The 20,551-nt window shown below is 40.6% G+C and overlaps 1 protein-coding gene across 1 annotated transcript; it reads left to right on the plus strand.

The window, feature by feature from the left end:
• The first annotated feature begins 45 nt into the window (after positions 1-45).
• Positions 46-19,539, plus strand: adcy3b (adenylate cyclase 3b). Its single transcript, XM_080883514.1, has 22 exons — positions 46-173; positions 660-795; positions 3,643-6,543; positions 7,509-7,658; positions 8,667-8,806; positions 8,918-9,029; positions 10,790-10,917; positions 11,169-11,327; positions 11,426-11,585; positions 11,696-11,803; positions 12,007-12,083; positions 12,317-12,478; positions 12,843-12,930; positions 14,242-14,358; positions 14,941-15,212; positions 16,142-16,223; positions 16,358-16,516; positions 16,802-16,948; positions 17,059-17,175; positions 17,281-17,407; positions 17,492-17,616; positions 17,719-19,539. The coding sequence occupies exons 3-22, from the start codon at positions 5,863-5,865 to the stop codon at positions 17,899-17,901; spliced, it is 3,294 nt and encodes a 1,097-aa protein (XP_080739640.1). The 5' UTR covers positions 46-173; positions 660-795; positions 3,643-5,862; the 3' UTR covers positions 17,902-19,539.
• The last annotated feature ends 1,012 nt before the right edge of the window (positions 19,540-20,551 follow it).

Genomic DNA, 20,551 nt, shown 5'->3' on the forward strand with positions numbered 1-20,551 from the left:
GGGGCCACGTGACAAAGGAACCCTATCAGCTGACCACAAACCAGGAAGCAATAGAGAGAAAAACCGCCGGGGAGACCTGTAATTGCGGTTTATTTACCTCAGTTTTGTAGCTAATTTGATCTAACAAAAAAAACCCCACCTATTCCAGTTTCGAACTGTTTATGTTTAATGAGGTGATGTTAAATGTTATCAAATCATTCTTACAATGTTGTTTCATAAAAGCCATAGATTGTAGTAGCCTTCACCTCTCATTTGGAGTTACAATCCTGGTGATGTCCATATGTGATGAACAAAATAACTACTGCTTCTTCCTCAGAGAGGAAGTTCTATTATTAGAATTATTACAGCAAATATGTAAACATATCCACATCCGGCAGGAAGAGCACTTGGAATACAAAATTTGGAACCACAAAACCTGGATTTAGTTGCTTCGAAAGTTGCTAAAAATTCATAGATGATAAATCCTGCAGCAGCGTTCTGCTGTAGCTCATGTACAAAGAAAAATTCTGAAAAACGTTTAGAAAGCTTTAAAAAAGGACGAAATTCAGGCTGCTTTGAAGCAAAATATAAAAGATGGCCCAAAAGATTTGTATATTACTGTATATGTTACAGTTGTTTAATGTTTGTTTTTTGTTTGTTTTTTTACACTGGACTATTAGGGTGACGCACTGACACGCGCAGCTTTTGTGTTTTTTCTGATTGGCTCAGACCACGGTGTGTCAAACGTGACATCGAACAGGAAACGGTGAAACCTGTGAGCTGCTACACAGGGAAACATGGCAGACGCAAGCCTGGGTAAGATACTACTTAAAATTAAATAAACCAGGGGTTTAAACAGTATATTAAAAATCCATACAGCAGCTACCTTTATGTACTGGACCCAATGGTTATATCACACGGATGTAAAAACTGCAGGCATGCTCCAGAGCTAACTAAATGAAAACAATTGCAGACGAGGGTTTAATATCTCTCATTTGGTAAAAAAAAAAAAAAAAAAAAGGTCTCTATTGATATAGACTTCAGGGTGGGTAGCTGGTCTGTTGAAACTTTTTTTGTCCTTTTTTGCGTTTAAACAGACTTCCTGGTTTCAACTTGCTGTCGTCCACTCGTTTTCATTTTCCCTTTAAAGTGACAGGAGCTGGTTTGCGCATGTGCAGAACAATCTCCGCATACAAGTTAGCAAACTTGCAGTATCGCAGTGTAAATGTGGAACATTACACATAAATAATAGCATTTAATCCACCCGTGGTGACCTCTTGCAAATAATGGGCCAACTGAAATAAACAGACTTCCTAGTTTCAACTTCCTGAAATTGTAGCTGTCAGATAAACAAGTGAAGTCAAACCTGCATTTGTGATCACTGTCATCATGGGTATGAGTTACATGGTAATTTGGGGCTTATGAAGATTCCATTTGAACTATTTTTTTCTACTGTGGAATGATTGTACAGCATACATCTTTAACAACTTTTAAAAACAAGAATTGAGTACAAAATGTTTACATTTCTTTTGAATTTTCTCAGATCCACACACAGTCAAAAGTACATACAAACTCAAATATATATACATACATCTCGACTAATATTACACTTCCACCACATGCTTTTGGTAGCAAGCTTCTGACACAATTCTGGCTGGATATTTGAATCTTTACGAAGAAATTAGAGTTCATTTCAGGTGGTTGGTTTACTGACACAGAACTGGAATTCAAGCATAGTCCACACATTTTTGACATGGTTGAGGTCGGCACTTTTAGAAGACCATTCCAGATTATTAATGTTAGCCTGCTTTATCCATTCCGAAACCAGTTTTGGTGTGTTTTGCGGATTGTTGTCCAGTTGGAACACCCGATTTGTGCAACGTGGCAGTACCACTGGCAGTAGATCATGATGCTACCACCACCATGCTTGACAGTTGGTACAGCATTCTTGAAAGCCTCACCTTTACTCCTCCAATTATGTGTCTTGTAACTGTGGCCAGATAGGGCTGTGCGATATGACCAAAATCTCATATCCCGATATAAGAATTCTATCGTCCTGATAACGATATAAATCACAAAAATTTAACATTTTCTGTAAATTCTGTGAATCTCGGGCAGCTCGACTTGCGTGAAGTGTTTCCAGCTGCGTGTCCTTTACCCGGAGTCGAGTGTTTTAACAGATGCATGAAACTATACATTTTTAGACATAAGTTGTAACGGCCGCCGTTTTCTTTGTATTTATTACACGGCGTGCTGCGGGTTGCCTGTTCTAACGTTTGGTTTATTTTTTTTTAGCACCTGGCGGCTCTTTTTTACTTCTCATCCGTAAATAATCTGCTCTTTCACGTGATTCAGTTTATTTTGAAAAGTCTCAACAGGATCTTGAGCTTTATTGTGAAAGGTTTATGTGGAACATATACCAGCGGACAGGCGAAGGTGTTACCGTCGCGCATAAAAACAGGCGCTTATCCGTCAGTAGTGTGGTTATATTAAATATAAGAGAAAGAGAGAACTTTAAGAAATTAATATAGCCACTACAGTGACCATCAGAACGATGAAAAAATATTGTCGTAAACAGTTTATTTTGCAACACCACGAAACAAACGATAGCGTAAAATCAAACGATAGATGTTTTTATATCATCACCGATATATATCGTTATATCGAACAGCCCTATGGCCAGATATCTCAGTCTTTATCTCGTTTTGCCATAAAACCTGCCTCCAGAAGGCATTTGGCTTGTCCATGTTGGCAGATGCCAATTTTAGTTTTTGAAGCAGGGTTTTCTCACCCATGGTGATGTAAAACTGGCTTCACTGTGGATAGTGACACTGGTGATGCAGTTTCCTGTTCATGGCAGGCTTGAGCCTTTGTGGTTCCTGGGTTATTTCTGAACATCCTAACCTATTTCCTCTCATCTGAGGGTGACAGTTTGGGTCTTCTTTCACACCTTGGCAAAGTGGTGACACTTTTTACTCTATACTTAAATAGCATTGTTTGAGCTGATGAACTTGAAATCTGAGGTTGTTTAGAAATGGCTTTAACAGACCTCAACTTGTCAATCCAGTGAATTCTGAAATCCTTTTTAAGCTAGAAAACAGAAATTGCTTGTTATAGTCAATCATGATCACCAACGAGAAGTTGATAAGCCTTTACCTTCTCAAGTAAAGACGTTGAGCACCACTTATTAAAAGATGATTGTGTATGTATATATTTGCCTTGTGTGGACTCGAGATTCAAACTTCAATTCAAACTTGTGCACCCAATTCTTGTATTTGCAGTCATTAATAATGTATGCTGCTCAATAATTACACCCTGGAAAAAGAAAGTCTAAGAAATCATTACAAACCCAAAATGATTATGACATGCTTGCCCATGATAAGTGGATCTCAACTTCTGACTACAACTCTATTTTCCCCTCTTAAATATAACAGAGAAGCAATGTAATGAGGAACAAATCCCTTTTTAGTTTCTAGTGGTTGTTTATGTTTTATGAAGTCAGGTAAAATTTTGTGGGATGAAAACACTTTTCTAGAAAGGAAACCTTATTCCAGATGACTACTAGAGTAATACAAACTGAATGCATATACTTAGAAGTGCTTACATTTGCTTTCAAGTGTAAAACAGTAGACAGTACTTGACTTAACTCCTTTTTTATTTCAGGTGTTTTTGGTGTGGTGTCAGCCCTCGTTGGAAGTGGAGCAGCAGGTTTTGTGTTCGGAGAAGCTGCATTATTTGCAGTTGAACCCACTCTGACTGAAGATGGCCTCCTGCTTAACGTTGCAACTCTGGCTGCTGGACGGGCCGGTTCCACTGGTGTTGCAGTAGTGATGGCATGCCTCGTGTTCACCTCGGTACTCTTATGTCTTGGAAGTGGTTTCCTCCTCGCTGCCATGGTGATGACACTGTTGAGTAAAGTTGGAGTGAGACTGCCCTGGTTAGCAGAGGCCACAACAGGAGCCTCTGTTGTGGTAGGTGCTGTCACTACTGGATTGTTAGCGGGCGTCCTTCCACCGTGGATCTACATTGTGGTGCAAGGTGCTCTGGTCCTTTTCGTCTACTCGTATTCCAACATTAACGACATGACCACAGCTCTGTTGATCATCTTCACCACTCTATACCTCAGTGTAGTGTATGGACAGTTGGGAGCCTTTTTTGGACTCATTAGCATGATTCTGACTATCGTTGTCCTCTTTGTCCTTCGAAGGCTACTAACAGTCCCTCAAAGACCCAAATCTAAAACTGGGTGCAAACTGCTGGAGAGAATATTCTTCTACTCTGTTTTTGTGGGGATTCTGGGATTTTTTGTGGGTTTAGGGGCAGGTGAAGCAGTAGACGGGTCAAAAGAAGAGGTTGTTGTGATGCTGCAGTCAGTCCTCTGGGTGGCCTATCTGTCTGCGGCGCTGCTTGGAGCTGGCCTGGGAACTGTGGCCATGGTCGGACTGGGTCCAGAGGTGGCTGGAAAGGTCGCTTTGGGAGTTGCTATAATGACATCAGTGGCTTTGAGAGCCATTCTGCAGTGGAGCTCCTCTCTAGGGGCCAGAGGCAGCACAGCAGGGACGCTAGGGGCGGCCACAGCTGCAGGGGTCTCACTTGGAGCCGCAAGTGTTGCAGCAAGATGGGCATTTCAGTCAAGGAATTCAACTTTAGCAGTTTTAGGTTCTGTCATCATCGGTGCAGTTGTGGCAGCAGAATGCCAGTTACTTAAAGCAAGTCCGTTCACCGCATCAGAACTTGTAACAATCACCCTTGTTGCGGTAGGGGCATTTGTTCTGGGTGCACCAAAGAGCCCGTTCCACACTGAGGTGAATCTGCAAAGGGGCCTCCTCACGGGGCCTGTGCTAATAAAAGAAATCGGCATGGAAACGGTCACCGCAGCAGCAGCACCTATTGGAGCCGGGGCACTTGGGGCTGCAGCGCTGGGCACTGCAGCTCTGGGGAAACTGGGGACTGTGGGAGTCCTAACGGCCATAGTGTTGGCTTTGGGGAGCGCTCTAAGCGGCATGATAGGAAAATCACCACCAACCACAAATGCTCACAGAGACTGATTGACGCCTAAGTTTACATCTGTCTGTAAATGTTCTTGTGTTGCATTTTTGCAAGTAAAAAACTTGAGGCAAAAACATTAAATCCAGTGTCATAAGGCATGGTATCTGTTATACAGATAAAATGCTTGTGTTTTAACGTGCTGTTGTGGATACCAGTGTTAAATAAAAACATTAGAAAGCTTTCCTTTTTTTTTTATTTCAGTGACCTTAATCGTCCTCTTTCTTCTTCTTTTTTTCTAAGCTCTTCACAGCATCGCTGCCACATTTCCCAAGACATGACTGCACGCTGGCAGTTTCTTTGGTTTCGTCTTAGCAACAGTAACAGAAGCACTCAGAGAAGGGGGGAGGCAGGAGAGAGACAGAAAATGATCAGAAGACGGAAGAGCATCTTAGAACTGATGTGTTTAGGCAGATAAAAGTAACCAGAGTAAAGCTTACAGAAGTCTCTCTGAAAATATTATATTTTGCATTGATATTGATTTAGTAGATCTACAACAATGACAAACGAGACTTCACCTGCTTGGGAACTAGAGGCTCTGAGAATCTCCTCTATCTTAAATGTGTTTTTGTATTTGAAGGCACTAACTCTAAATTAAAAGGTAAGCCACTTTTCATGGTGGGACTGAACTGAAGAATGGAATGGAGTTATTTTCTGATTTAAATGTTTTTGTCTCGTTTGGAAGAGCCTTTAAAAATCATGAAAACTTTGATCATGCGGTCAGCTGCAAAAAAAATCAAAAAGTAATGGGGCACGTCACAACTTTTCCGTGGATTTTCACATTAGTGTTGTAACAGTATTCCACTAACCAAGAGGATTAACCTTTAACAAAGAAGCATGTCTCTGAACCGGGTCCGCACAATGGACACGGAGCAGTCTGCAGAGTACTCGGTGGAGTACTCGGCCCAGGTTTCCAGTGATCCGGGCCGTGACGTGGGTCGGAGGCGTGAAGTGACCGTAGTGCAGTCCAGCTGCTGCCGCTGCCTGCCCCGCGCAGTGCGCCTCACCTTTACCCCCGAGTCGCTGGAAAGGCTCTATCAGAACTACTTCCGTCGGCAGAGACAGGAGAACCTGCTAGTGCTGGTGATGTTCGCCGCTCTCTTCAACAGCTTCGTCATCATCATGTGTGCGGTTGTGTACACTGAGGACAAACTGGCGATGGTGGTGGTGGCAGCTGTGGGGCTGACTGCGGACGTTGCGCTCTACGTGTTGTGCTGGTTGCAGAAACTCCCCGCATCACCTGTGTGGCGCGGAGCAGTGGCCTACATACTGTGGCTGATGGTCACCGTGCATGTTTTGTGTTACATGGGACTAAACTACGAGCGCTTCCCACATGCTAGTGACTCGGTGGGCTGGCAGACTTTCTTCATTTTCTCCTGCTTTCTAACTTTGCCACTGAACCTGGTGGCCCTGCTTCTCCTCGTTGTCCTCTCGTGCGGGATTCACACTCTGGTTTTGGGGATCACGGTGGCTCAGAAGTTTAAGGATGGCGCGCAGGGGGCGATGCTGGTCAGACAGGTAAATGTCTGGTAAACTCACAAGGAATAAAGCAGCTAGGACTTTAAAACGTTTGTGAATGCAAAACAAACAACAACAAAAAAGAAAAGCAGAAAGTGCGATATTAGATGTGTGTACATTTGATTCTAGGGCAGTGGTTCCCATCCAGGACCCAAATTTATGCATGTTGTAAGTTTTTCTTTTTACTAGGCTGCACCAGCCCTTCACCAGGCTAGAGCACTGGCACCACAGTAAGACCATTATGCAAACAGTGCAAAATTTAAGGGGCCTCACACTGTTTCAGGGCCTAATACCCAAGTGGAGAGGTGTGACAGGTAAAGTGGGTTTGGATTATGCATAGTAAATAAATTCATAATTCACTGCGTTAAATAAAACCCCTTTGTTTTTTCGATTTTGTGCAGTGTTTTGTTAATGCAAACTAATTTCCTTCCATTCACATTTATTGTCTTTTTGCCACACTTGGTTTTAGGGCCCCAAAGGTAAATATATACAAGTCAGATATAATGTTATTTTAAACGCAGTCTCAATTTATAATGAGAGTGCATATGAATACACCATGTGTGATTGCACTACATCCCAAATAATGTTGTTTTGAGCAATTTGGAAACAAAATTGCATCTAAAAATTAAAAGTCAGTTTCCACAAACTGATCTTTAGATTAGATTCAATTTATTGTCACTGAAAAGTACATTACTCAAATAAAAATGAAATTTGGCATCCACTTCAATGTAGAAATAATATAAACATATATAAATACAATATATACACACATCATATTCACACGTTAGGTTTCTCTTATATATAAGCTAAGATAAATGCTTTGTTTACCCATATTTGGTAAATTCATTTCAGCAGTTGAGATGATGATGAAATTATAATAATATTTATAAATATACTCTTTATTATAATGCATATTATTATTGTCCACACAAACACTTTTGTGGCACTTTTCTCCTCTTTTTCAGTTGCTAGCCAACGTGGTGCTGTACCTGTGTGCCATCATAGTGGGTGTGATGTCGTACTACATGGCAGACAGGAAGTACAGGACAGCATTTTTGGAAGCTCGTCAGTCACTGGAGGTGAAACTAACACTGGAGGAGCAGAGCACTCAGCAGGTATATTACCCATACCCACGTGCACATTTTCTTTGGTGAGTGAACACATTTTCTTATTTTTGGCCAAACAAATCCACAAATGCACAAGTACACAAATAGAAGGGTGAGATGCAACACACTGATTAATTACAGGATGTTTTGCTCAGCTCAGGACTAATAGGTTGTTAGAGAGGCGGTTGTTTTCACCAGCGCAGCCACCGTCAGGGACCTGACACAATAAGGTCCCTTTAGCACTTTGCCAGCCAACAGACATGAGGACATGTTTCCCAATGAAGCATTTTAAAAAGGAATTATGTTTTTACACTTTTTATTATATGTTAGCCTGTTTATTACTTCTTCATTTTAATCAAACCTCAAGCTGCATTCAGGTCACCATTTTGCTGTAAATCCTTTAAGCTTGCTCTTTTGTGTTCCTTACAGCCACTATGCCATGCTTTACCTTCTGTGGCATCAATATTAATCTGTTATGAAGGCTTATCTCAGCTAGAAGAGGTGTTAAATTAAAGAAACGGCGGTAATGTATCTAACAGCAATCGCAAATTGTGAAAAAACTGGCAATTGCTCACCATCATCACAGATTGAAAGATGATACAAATGTGCAGTTATTGTCACCAAGCATTTAATTCTTCCCTTTAAGACACTGTCACGCCTGCCTGTGACTATTTGCAAAACAAAGACAGCAGACTCTTGAGAGTTGTTTGAAAAAGGGGCGGAAAAGATGGTGAAAAGCGAGGGACGTGTGGATACGGATGGGGAGGCAAAAAGACAAAAGGAAGAGACAGAGGAGAGATAGTATTCCCACCGTGCCTTTTCAGTGGGAGACTGGGTCAAAGATGGAAAACAACCAGCCAGTTAGGACATATCTGACCACTTGACGGGATTCTTGAGAGCTAAGAGGAAAATAAAATGTAAATTTGTACACTTTCTTTACACATACAGAAATAGGGATGACTTTTCTTTTCCTATTTCTCACATCTCGCACCTTCTTTCAAATCTTGCTCTATGTAGGAGGAACTATTACTGTCCATCCTGCCCAAACACATTGCTGATGAGATGCTGCAGGGCATGAAGAACCAGGCAAATCAGAACGAAGTCCGGCAGCAGCAGCAGTTCAACACCATGTACATGTACCGCCATGAAAACGTTAGGTCTGGATCACTAAAAAAAATGACTTTTTAATTTGATCAAACATCTGTTTCACAATATTTTTTGCAACAAGAAAGTGTTACATTATTTTTAATCATCCACTTTTATTGCAGCATCCTGTTTGCAGACATTGTGGGCTTCACCCAGTTGTCCTCAGCCTGCAGCGCCCAGGAGCTTGTAAAGTTGCTCAATGAACTGTTTGCTCGCTTTGATAAACTGGCAGCAGTGAGTATCAGAGTGGTTTCAACACGGTGCTGGAACATTCCTCAGAGACTTTTTGTCATACTGACATGATAACATCACACATTTGATCCACATTTGTCAGCTGCAAATCTTCAGTTCTGCCTCATCCAAAAGGTGCTCGTGACTGTGGAGACCAGTTGAGTACAGTGAACTCATTGGCATGTTCAAAAAGCCAGTTTGAGATTGTTTGAGCTTTGTGACATTCTTTGAAGCAACCATTAGAAGATGGGTGCACTGTGGTTATAGAGGGATGGACATGGTCAGTAACAATACTCTAGTGGGCTGTGGAGTTTAAAGAATGCTAAATTAGTAGTGAGGGCACAAAGATTGGCAAGAAAATGTCCTCCATACCATTACACTAACAATACAAGGATGCATACGTTGGATGCATATGTTCATGTTATTTAAACCAAATCCTGACCCTACCAGCCCTATGTTACAGCAGAAATCAAGACTCATCACATTAGGCAACAACTTCTCAGTCTTTTTGTTGAGCCTAATTGTACCCTCAGCTTCCTCTGCTTAGCTGACAGCAGTGGCACCCGGTGTGGTGTTCTGCTGCTGTCCAGTTTTCTTCGAGGTTAGATCTGTTGTGCCTCCAGAGATGTGTTGTTTGTCATCTGACATCTAAAACTAACAAGGCATTTTTGTCCAGAGGACTGCTGCTCAGTGGATATTTTTCTTTTTTTCCTCTGTAAACTCTAAAGATGGTGGGAAAATCCCAGTAGATAAGCGGTTTCTGAAATACTCAGACCAGCCTGTCTGACACCAACAACCATGCCACCTTCAGAGTCACTTAAATCAAACTTTTTCTCCATGCTGATGCTCCATTTGAACTTATGTATTAACAAGCAGTTGAACGGCTGTGCCTAATAAAGTTGTCAGTGAGTCTGTTGTTAAGAAATATTACTACTGGATATTTCTGAATTATTTTTGGTAGAAATGTAACAAAATTCTATGCTAGCTTGACTTGGTGTAACAACCTCATTAATAACTTATTCTCTAGCCTCCATTGTAGTTAGCACCCAGTTTCTGCTTGGCTGGAATGCTACTCTGCTACATGTGCACAGACAGACTCTGTAAAGCTAGTAGCCACCATGACACCACCCATTGGTTTTAGACATTTTAAAACCTCAACATTAATGTTTTGACTGCCACCATGTTGGTTTGGAAATGGGTATACGCTGAGTCATCAGCGAGGGCTAACAAGTTTGGTTAGCAGGCTACATCCATAAACTATACAGCAGATACAGATATATGCTAATTACTGCTAACTAAGTAACAGGCTTATAAAATATGAAAAATATGCTCACCAAAACTGAAGCGCAAACCTTTTGGGTGATTTGTACAACACAAGAAGTAATATTATTTGTCAGATAATTCCTCGAAAATGCTATACACAGTGTGTAGAGGTCCAGTTAATAGCAGACAGTCATCAGCTACAGCTCTGTGTGTGCACACCTGTCAATTGAAGCAGACTCACCCCTTACTTAAAGTCTTAGCGGTTCTCAAAGTTATAAACTAACCGACCACTGCATATTGTGAATTAGAACTCAAGCCACTCTGCCAGACAAAGCGATGAGATGACACAATTTCTTGATTTCTACAAACATCTTTTTTCTGAATTATGTTCTGAGAAGTGTTTATGAGACTATAAAATGACATTATTGGATTGTCTGAGTTATAGTATCAGTACCTTTCTGTTATTGAGGTAAACATCCGTGTCTGATCTCACATTACAGGAACATCATCAGCTGAGGATTAAGATTCTTGGAGACTGTTACTATTGCATCTGTGGTGTTCCTGACTTCAGGGAGGACCATGCCGTGTGTTCTATAAAGATGGGCCTGGCTATGGTAAAAGCCATCTCGTAAGTAGTGACTTTACTAATTAGGAATAGGGGAGGAAAACACAATGAAAACATTATTATTAAAACATTAGAATTAAAACTGTAAATTAAAAAAAAAAAAAAAAAGCTTAGACAAAATAATGGAGAAAGGAAGTCACCACATAGAGAGAAAAAAACTAGAGAGGAAAGGCTCAATTAAAATTTTAAAGCTGCTTAACAATATGAGCAACAGTTAATTTTCCAGTGACCCCCTGATTTCTCTCATGGTCTAGGTACGTTCGAGAAAAGACACAAACAGAGGTTGACATGCGCGTGGGCGTCCACACCGGCACCGTGCTGGGAGGAGTACTCGGGCAGAAACGCTGGCAGTTTGATGTTTGGTCCACAGATGTCACTGTGGCCAATAAAATGGAATCTGGAGGGATTCCTGGGTAGGAAAATTGTGCGCTTCCTTGGTGTCTGCGTAGTGTGTGTCTGAGAGCAGTTCTTTTTTTTTTTTCTAAAATTCACAGTTTTGTATGCTATCTAGGAGAGTGCATATTTCCCAGACCACAAAAGACAGTCTGCATGGGGAATTTGAACTGGAGCCGGGGAATGGTGGAGAGAGGTGTGAGTACCTGCTGGAGAAAGGCATTGACACTTACTTAGTTCTAGTTCCTAAGCAGAAAGCCAATGGACTCAATGGAAATGTGAGTGTCTTGTTCCTTTATCCCATACAAAATAAATCAAATCAATTAAATGAACATTTTTTGTTATTGATGTAATATTAACAGATGTTGTATCTGCTTCTCCTCCTCAGACACCTGGTACATTGACCAATAGAAATTCCAAACAGTTGATCAACACCACAGCATCCAATGGGAATGCAGTCTCACAACAGTCCACACCTACTGAGTCTAAAAAGGAGGTGAATTACAGCTGCCGGTCATCATTTCAGTAACCAAAGATTAAAGTGTGTTGTTACTTGTGTATACATGAGTAAGGCCTATCTATATGTTTATAAAAAGATAAATTATGTGAATTATTTCTTTCAATTATAAAAGAGAAAGCTTCACTTGGTAATGTTGTCTGTATCTGATGCGTTTCTCTTTGCATTACTGGCAACCTTAGATGACTAACAGAGCCGAGGAACAAACCATCAACAGACGACTCCAGCAGGAGCTGCTGGAGAGAGAGACTCAAAAAATGTAAGAAAAAAGAAACTTTAAATAAATTTAATTTGAAAAAGTGCAATAAAAGGATTCATTTTAAAGACTAAATCATAGAAATCGGATTCGGTGTTCCAGGAATTGAAAAGAAACAAACTCAGTGAAGTAACCCACATGCATCTCCTCAATCGGTGTCCCATCCCCCCTTTTTAGTATCCATGTCCTTCAAAATGTTCTTTTCTACCTGCTAAATCTCACTGCATTTTTGACAGAATGAAGGATCATGAGATCAACCCCGTTTCTCTCCGTTTTGTGGATGGAAAGTTGGAGGACCACTACTCCTCAGAGAAGGAGAGGAGGAGCGGAGCAGCCTTCTCCTGCTGCATGATCGTACTCCTTTTCATCACAGCAATGGAGGTCTTCATAGACCCACTGTGAGTTTATGTATCATGTATGTGTCACTTTATAGCATGGGTGGCACAGCGGTGCAGCACCATCACCTCCCAGCAGACCTTTGTATGTGGAGTTTGCATGTTCTCCGTGTAACTGTGCCGGTTTCCTCCAGCAGTCCAAACACTTCCATGTTAGGTGAATTGGTGATACTAAATGAGTATGAGCATGTGTGGTTGTCTGTCTCCCTGTGTTAGCCCTGCTATACACTTGTTCTGGGTATACCCCGACTCTCACCCTGTAACAGCTGGGACTGACTCCTTGGCCAATGTATTGTTGTAGTGATAGCACATGATAATTTATTAGAAATTGTAGGACGTTGTCTGATGATGTGTGTTCTCCTTCTAGGTTGTTTGTGAACTATGTGACTCTCGCAGTAGGACAGGTATTGCTGCTAATACTCACAGTATGCTCCCTGGCAGCCATCTTCCCCAGGGTGAGAATTTTTTTTTTAAAAAGGAAACGTAATTTTTTTGTAAATTGTCGACAATGGTAACCAATTAATTGCTAAATGCCTTTGATTAGTATGTTCAAAGCTCTCTAACAATAATGTAGAGCCTAAAAACTATGGTGATGTGAAAAACTAAGTACACCCCATGATTCAATAGGTTTTAGAGCAACCTTAGCAACAATACCTTGAAGTAACAGTCTGATGTTATCAGTCTCTCACATCATTGGGTGGGAACTTTGGCCCACTCTACTATACAATGTTACTTCAGTTCATTGAGGTTCTTGGGCACTGTTCATGCACAGCTCTCTTAAAGTCCCGCCACAGCATTTCAGTCAGGTTGAAGTCTGGATTTTGACAAGGTCATTGCAGCACCTTGATTCTTTTCTTTTTCAGCTTTTCTGTTGCTGCTGTGCCTGGATCATCCTGTTGAACAACCCAGTTGGACTCTAGAAACTTTGCTATACAGTGGAGTTTGTGGTCAACTCAGTGACTGCAAGGTGTTCAGGTCCCGTGGTTGCAAAACAAGCCCATCACTCCTCCACCACTGTGGTTGACAGTTGGGGTGTTTATGCTGATATATTGTGCTTGGTTTTTGCCAAATATAGTCTTGTGCAATACAGCTGTACATCTCCATATTGATGTCCAAAAGTCCAAAGGATGTTGTTCCAGAAGTTTTGTGTTATTTTTAAGTTGCAATTAGAGAAGAGGCTTTTTGCTGGCAACCCTTCCAAATAAGATCTACTTGTTCAGTCTATTTCTAAATGGTCTCTCATGAACTTTAACATGCTAACTGAGATCTGTAGAGTCTGAGATGTACTGTAGCTCCTGGTTTTTTGTTGATGTTTTTTGCAGTTTTCTGAGAATTGCAGAGTCTAACCTTGGGGTGAATTTGCTGGGACGTCCACTACTGGAAAGATTGTGCCATTGTGTTAACACACACCTGAATGCTCCAAATCAGCAAACTGATGAAACCTCTGCTTTTATAGAGGTGCTCACACTTGCTAATCATGTGCATTTGATTTGCAGCACTTTGCTGCTTCTTAAGGTCTTAAGTCCTATGGAAGCATTAAGGGTGTACTTAGCTTTTCAGAGCACTGAATTCAGTCCTGTAAAAAATTTATTCTCGCAGGGCTTTAGCTAAGTGATATTTAGCATTTTGATTGGTTTTTACAATTGATAAGGAATTTTTCTCAAAGCAGTACTGATTTTATTGTCACACAGGACAGAATGAAAGTTCTACAGTTTACACTACACTATATAAAAGATGGCCACCTTTTTAACATTTTCTTATCACAGATGTTCTCCAAGAGGTTGGTGTCTTTCTCAATGTGGATTGATCGCACACGATGGGCGAGAAACACGTGGGCCATGGCAAGCATATTTGTTCTAACCATGGCTGTGATCGCTGACATGGTACGACTTCAAGAAACTTGGTAAAACTGCATGTGTGCATGTCCGTAATCGTGGCAATATGGATGAACTTTTTTGTCATTTCGTTATATAACTTAATGTCATAACGGGAAAACACATACAATCAGTTTCCAGGAAATTCCAGTTGGGATTAATGTACAACATCATAGCTCCCAATCTGAGTGTGTGTGCATTCGACTTTCCATAAGTGTGTTCCTACTTTGTCCTCATCAGACTATCGCTGCCTTTTATGCGTCTGACAGTATGATCCCAGTGGGGTCTATTAGTTGTCCGTCTTGCTGCCTGCTGGCTCATTTGTCACAGCCCCATAGGAGCAACTTGCTACACACGCTGCTGCCTTTGTGAGCTGAAGAGAATAGCGGATGCTAAAGAGAGCGTTCATTTCTCTGCTAGGCTGTCATGTAGAAGTGACAGTCGCCCTTTGAAGAAAATGAAGTACTACTACTACTGTTGTCGTATTCGGGTTATTCTCGACATAGGCACAAGTTTTAGCTCAAAACGTGAAGTTGTCAATTTTTCTGCCAGTTGGAGTGAGTGGATTTTTTTCTTTTCGTTGTGTTGCAGTTAAGTTGTGCACCTCCATCCCTTCGGATCTTCAACAGCACGTCTGGTCCGATGTTGGAGTCGCTCGGTGATGGAGGCTGTGCAGATAATCCGAAGCACTACAGCTTCATGGCTGTGATGTCACTCATTGCAACAACCATGTTGGTGCAAGTGAGCCACCTGATTAAACTAGGCCTCATGGTGCTGGTTGTCACAGCAACTGGAGCCGTTAATATCTACAGCTGGCGGGACCTATATGATCTGTATGATTACATGCAGTTTGCCTCCTACAGGTGAGAAATGACTAATCATCGATAGATGTCTCTTTTAGGTTATTCTGGGTGTTTTGCTTTAGGTTGGATTTGCTGCTGTGTTTACAGTGCTGTGAAAAAGTAGTTGACTCCTTATTGTTTTTTTTAGGTTGTTCCAGATTTGTCATACTTACATAGTTCATATGATCAAACAAATTTTAATAGTTATTAGACAATGCTAACTTGAGTAATAATAACCCAAAAAGAAGATAAAGAACATCTCATAGTTTACAAAAAACATCTTGATGATCCCCAAGAAGTTTGGGAAAATATTCTGTGGACTGACGAGACAAAAGTTACATTTTTTGGAACGTTTGAGTCCTGTTCCATCTGGTATAAACTAACACTTTTCGTAAAAAGAACATCATACCACCAAACATGGTGGTGGTAGCATGATGGTCCAGGGATGCTTTGCTGCTTCAGGACCTGGACAACTTGCTGTAACTGATGGAACCATGAATTCTGCTCTTTACCAGAAAATCCTGAAGTCTGACCATGAATTCCTGCCATGAAGCTCAAGCACACTTGGGTTATGCAGCAGAACAATGATCTGAAACACCAGCAGATCCACCTTTGAATGGCTCAAAGAAAGCAAGATGAAGGTTTTGGAGTGGCCTAGACAAAGTCCAGACATAAATCGTCTTAAGATGCTTTGGCGTGACCTTACACAGGCCGTTCATGCTTGAAAACCTTCCAGTGTAGCTGAATTAAAACAAGTGTGCAAAGAAGACTGGACCAAAATTTCACTACAGTGATGTGAAAGATTCTTTGCCAGTTATTGCAAATGCTTGATTGCAGTTCTTGTTGCCAAGGGTGGCACAACCAGTTAAGGGTTAAGGGGCCAATTACTTTTTTTCAGCACTGTTAATGACAGTATTGTCTCTAATGGTATCCCACTTTTGTATTTTCAGAACATTGATAGTGCCATCCAAGTACCTCATGACAGTGATGATTATTGTTATGATGATTGGCTTTTACTTCTTTGCACGCCACGTGAGTGTCACATCTATGTAACACCCGGAGGGTTAGAACAAGAAAATGTTATTCAACAAAATTCTAATTTTTCCATAATAGGTTTCTCTCAAAATATGTCATTAATTCTGTCTGTGTTGCGTGTCTGTGTGCAGCTGGAGCAACAGTCAAGGAAACTATTTCTGTGGAAGATTGGCGTGCGCGATCAGAAAGAGAGAGTCTTTGAAATGAGACGCTGGAATGAAGCGTTGGTCACCAACATGCTGCCAGAGCATGTGGCAAAACACTTTCTGGGCACTAAAAAAAGAGACGAGGTATATATGTTGAGTTTGTTACCATAGGAGTCAGGGAGAGAAAACAACATGAGTGAGAATGGAGGAGAAGCCATATTAAACAGCATTTTGCGATTTAAAACCATTTGAGCTTACACCTTCTGTGTGAGCAGCAGAAACAGTTGTTCAAAAGCAGCTTAAAGTAATGAAGGTACCGCAGGTGATGCTGTACTGTGCCATCTTGTGGCCCATCTTATAATTACATATTAGTAGCAATAAGCTTAAAAACTGTTTTTTATGACCCAACAAGTCATTTGTTTTGTATAGGAGCTGTACAGCCAGGGGTATGATGAAATAGGGGTAATGTTTGCATCCATCCCCAATTTTTCTGATTTCTACACTGAGGAGAGCATCAATAACGGGGGCATTGAGTGTCTGAGGATTCTCAATGAGATAATCTCCGACTTTGACAGCGTGAGTTCTGGCAATGTTGCACACTAAACGTACACTAAACTAAACGTGACCTCAAAGCATGAACTTAACACCAGGAAGTAAAACTAATCAGTGTCCACTTTCCCCACCAGTTATTAGACAGGGACGAGTTCAGGTGCATTACTAAGATCAAGACGATTGGAAGCACCTACATGGCCGCATCAGGCCTCACACCGGAAAGCAACACAAATGGATATGGCAACCGCAAGGTGTGATAATCTATCAGCATTATATGTCTATACCAATCTGTTGAAGCCTTTTATCTAAAGTGATTATTCTAATAATTATAAGAGCTATTTACTGGTTGTCTACAGCCAGAGGACCAGTTGCTGATTGAGCGCTGGCAGCACCTCGCTGACCTGGCAGACTTTGCCTTGGCCATGAAAGTCACCCTCAACAACCTCAACAAGCAGTCCTTCAACAACTTTATGCTACGAATCGGTCAGTGTTTGCACCTGAGAGTGAGTCTGAGTGTCCAACTGCAAATGTGCACATGTGTTCATGTCTCCTTTTTGATCCCTTAAGGTCTAAATAAAGGAGCAGTTCTGGCCGGAGTGATCGGAGCTCGTAAACCTCACTATGACATCTGGGGCAACGCGGTCAACGTGGCGAGCAGAATGGAGTCAACTGGAGTGATGGGAAACATTCAGGTAGCACAACCAAACGTTCCCAAAACCAAAGATGCAGCAAATTTAAGCATCCTTTTTATTGTGTCCATCTCTTCTAAATGCTATGTTCTACTTGGACCTCAGGTTGTAGAGGACTGCTATGACATCCTGAAGGAGTACGGCTTTCGTTTTATCCGAAGAGGGCCCATATATGTCAAAGGGAAAGGCGAGCTGCTGACCTTTTTCATGAAAGGCAAAGACAAACCCAATACCAAAGATGGTGCAGTAACTACTACCCTTCCACACCAAGTTGGAGACCTTCACTGACTTTTTTTTTAATCTCTTCAAATGGCATAAGCCCAATAACAGGCCTGAGCAAAATGTCAGTTTTGTCAGCCATGAATTTCACAGGATCTTGTTTTTTGTGCGCTTCATAGCCCATGTGAAGAATATGACGGTAGACTGACACAACAAAAACGCTAATGCACAATTATCAGGACTTTTATAGACAAATGTTTCAAGAAACATGTTTTGTAAAGTTGTAAACAAATTTAAGAATGTCTCAGAGAGCTCCTGAGCTAAAGATTGCTGCACTTGATTCACAGAGTGCTACAGACACGAGAAAAACAAAAATCTATGTCTGATTTTTTTCAACATTTTTCATTTCATTATTTGAAAAAGCAAACACTTCATCCTCTTTGATACAGTCCCTGTGAATAAATTTTATAAGCTCACATATAAAAAGGACATTGTTTAAATCTTGAAAAACGGTATGAAAATTAAACGCATCCCTACAGACTATGACCTGTGACAAGGTGAGGTGTTTATGTATTTTGTGTGGTCATCGTACATAGACCTAAAGAGATTTCTGTAGCCTTTAGAAAAATTATTATGTATGCTTTTATGTCTGGTAGGTGATTTAAACAAGATCTCCAAATTATCTGAAATAAATAATCCCACAATAAGTAGTATTATACATGTAAAGAACTATCAGTTTGTCCAGGATTGGCCGCTCCATCGAATTACACCAAAGTGTTTGCTGTTTCATGTTCGAAAGAGTCTCTAAAAAGCCAGAAATTTTATATCAGCATCTACAGGTAACTGTAAGGGTCAAAATGCATCTTTCTGCAATCAGGGAGAGAGTGAATAAAATCAAGCTGCATGGAAGGTTGAATTTGGCTAAGAGGATTTTAGAGTAAAACTACATTTTGTCGGTGAACACAGATGCAAAGGCAAGGGCTTTTAGAATAAATTTTTCTGCACAAATAGAGTTCATTGCTTACACTAACGGTAAACATGGTTTGATTGTTTTTTTTTCCAGACCAAAGACAATTTTGGGGGGCAATGTAACCTCATACAATTTGTGGCGAGAATGTTCTGGCTTAGGTTTATTTCACTGCCTCTGGGAGCACACAGCTTATAATGAACAATCCAAATATGAATTCACATCAAAGGGCGCATGAAGGTAATGTGAGGCCATGTGTCTGAAAGCTTAGGTTGAAGCAGATGTGGACTTTTTTTTTTTACAGGATAATGATCCTAAACAAGAAAAGAGCACACAAAGAATAAATGTAGGGTTAGTCAGAACCTAGAAGCGAATCCCACTGTATTTTTGTGTGGAGGTTTGAAATAAGCAGTACATAACAGAAAAGGTACCAAGAAAGGTACTGAAGGAACTGAGCATGTAAGAGTGGTCAAAGCTGCTCATCTACAAGATCATGAAGAAGCTTCTGGTATCAGCTAGTTCATATTAATGTTGAATAAACGAATGGAAGAGTTCTGAGGCATACAACATCTTTATCGGTATGCACTGTTTCAAAAAGGGTCGGGTGTTTGCCTAGCCAAAACGTATGTAAATTACAAGTTTTCAGTAGATAAATAATACATGACTTTCCTTTTTCCTTTCTTTTTTATGTATCTTGCACTGGAGTTTCTTTTTTAAATGATGTAAGGTAATCACATTGCAATTATACTGCGTTAATAAAACATTTTTGCATTAAACTTCTTGATTATTCCGCCTTGTGGGATTGACTTCAGGATCCAACATCAACTGGTCTGCTTGCCAAAACCATTTGTCCAAGACAGTGCTTAAGTACCAAATAAGTGTACTGCCATGTTTAATTTAGTCTGATAATACACTCATGTTAATACATTCTCATGGTTAATATAATTGATTTTCATTCTTTAATTTGGTCTGATCTAATGTTAAGATTTTCATTGGGACTGACCATAAAGGACAAGATTTGAAATGGGTACATCAGACAGTTCAGGTTGAATAGTATGGAGACAAAGTTAAAGAGGCAAGAAGGTTTGGACATGTGCAGAGGAGGGCTGGTGGATATACTGTACAAAGGGTGTTAAATATTGAGCTTCCAGGCCTCGAGCAAAAGAGGAAGCCCACAGAGAAGATTCATGGATGTAACCAAGGAAGACATGTCGAGGGATGATTTGATAGAGGAGAAATAGGGTGAGATGAAGGCAGATGATCTGCTGTGGCAACCCTAAAGGGAGCAGTCAAAAGAACAAGTTTACACTGATCCACTTTGGAAGTTCATGTTTATTTGGGCCTGGTTACTAGTCTTCTGACTGAGTGATTCATTAATTCAATCACTTATGAAGATACCAGAAAATAAACCCTTGTTCAGCCGAAGTCAACTAATTTTCCTGTAAGGTTTAAATGAAAATAGTTGGCTTATGTTGTTATTCAAACTAATAAAGAGCGTATTAGTACAGTACAAATAACACATGGCGGTTGATTCACATTTTTTTTTTGTCTCCCATAGTCTTAGCTTAAGTTAAATCTCATAGATGGACCTTAGTGGGAACACTTATGTTAATTTATTTTTATTCTTAACGCGATTACGTGTATAGTATTTTAGTGATGAAGTTAACTTTTATACCATTCTTTAGGTCTTGGATACGAAGATATCGAGGACACATTTTCATTTACTTATTTTGTCACTGTGTTAGCTAGTGA

Source organism: Rhamphochromis sp. 'chilingali', assembly GCF_963969265.1.
Source record: "Rhamphochromis sp. 'chilingali' genome assembly, chromosome: 5".
Classification (NCBI taxonomy): Eukaryota; Metazoa; Chordata; class Actinopteri; order Cichliformes; family Cichlidae; genus Rhamphochromis; species Rhamphochromis sp. 'chilingali'.

Excerpts from the sequence above, each read along its gene's own strand:
- adcy3b (XM_080883514.1), top strand. The coding sequence starts at position 5,863 with ATGTCTCTGAACCGGGTCCGCACAATGGACACGGAGCAGTCTGCAGAG. Across the intron at positions 12,479-12,842 it reads GAGGTCTTCATAGACCCACT|GTTGTTTGTGAACTATGTGA; the intron begins GTGAGTTTATGT and ends TTCTCCTTCTAG. Across the intron at positions 17,617-17,718 it reads GAGTGATGGGAAACATTCAG|GTTGTAGAGGACTGCTATGA; the intron begins GTAGCACAACCA and ends CTTGGACCTCAG.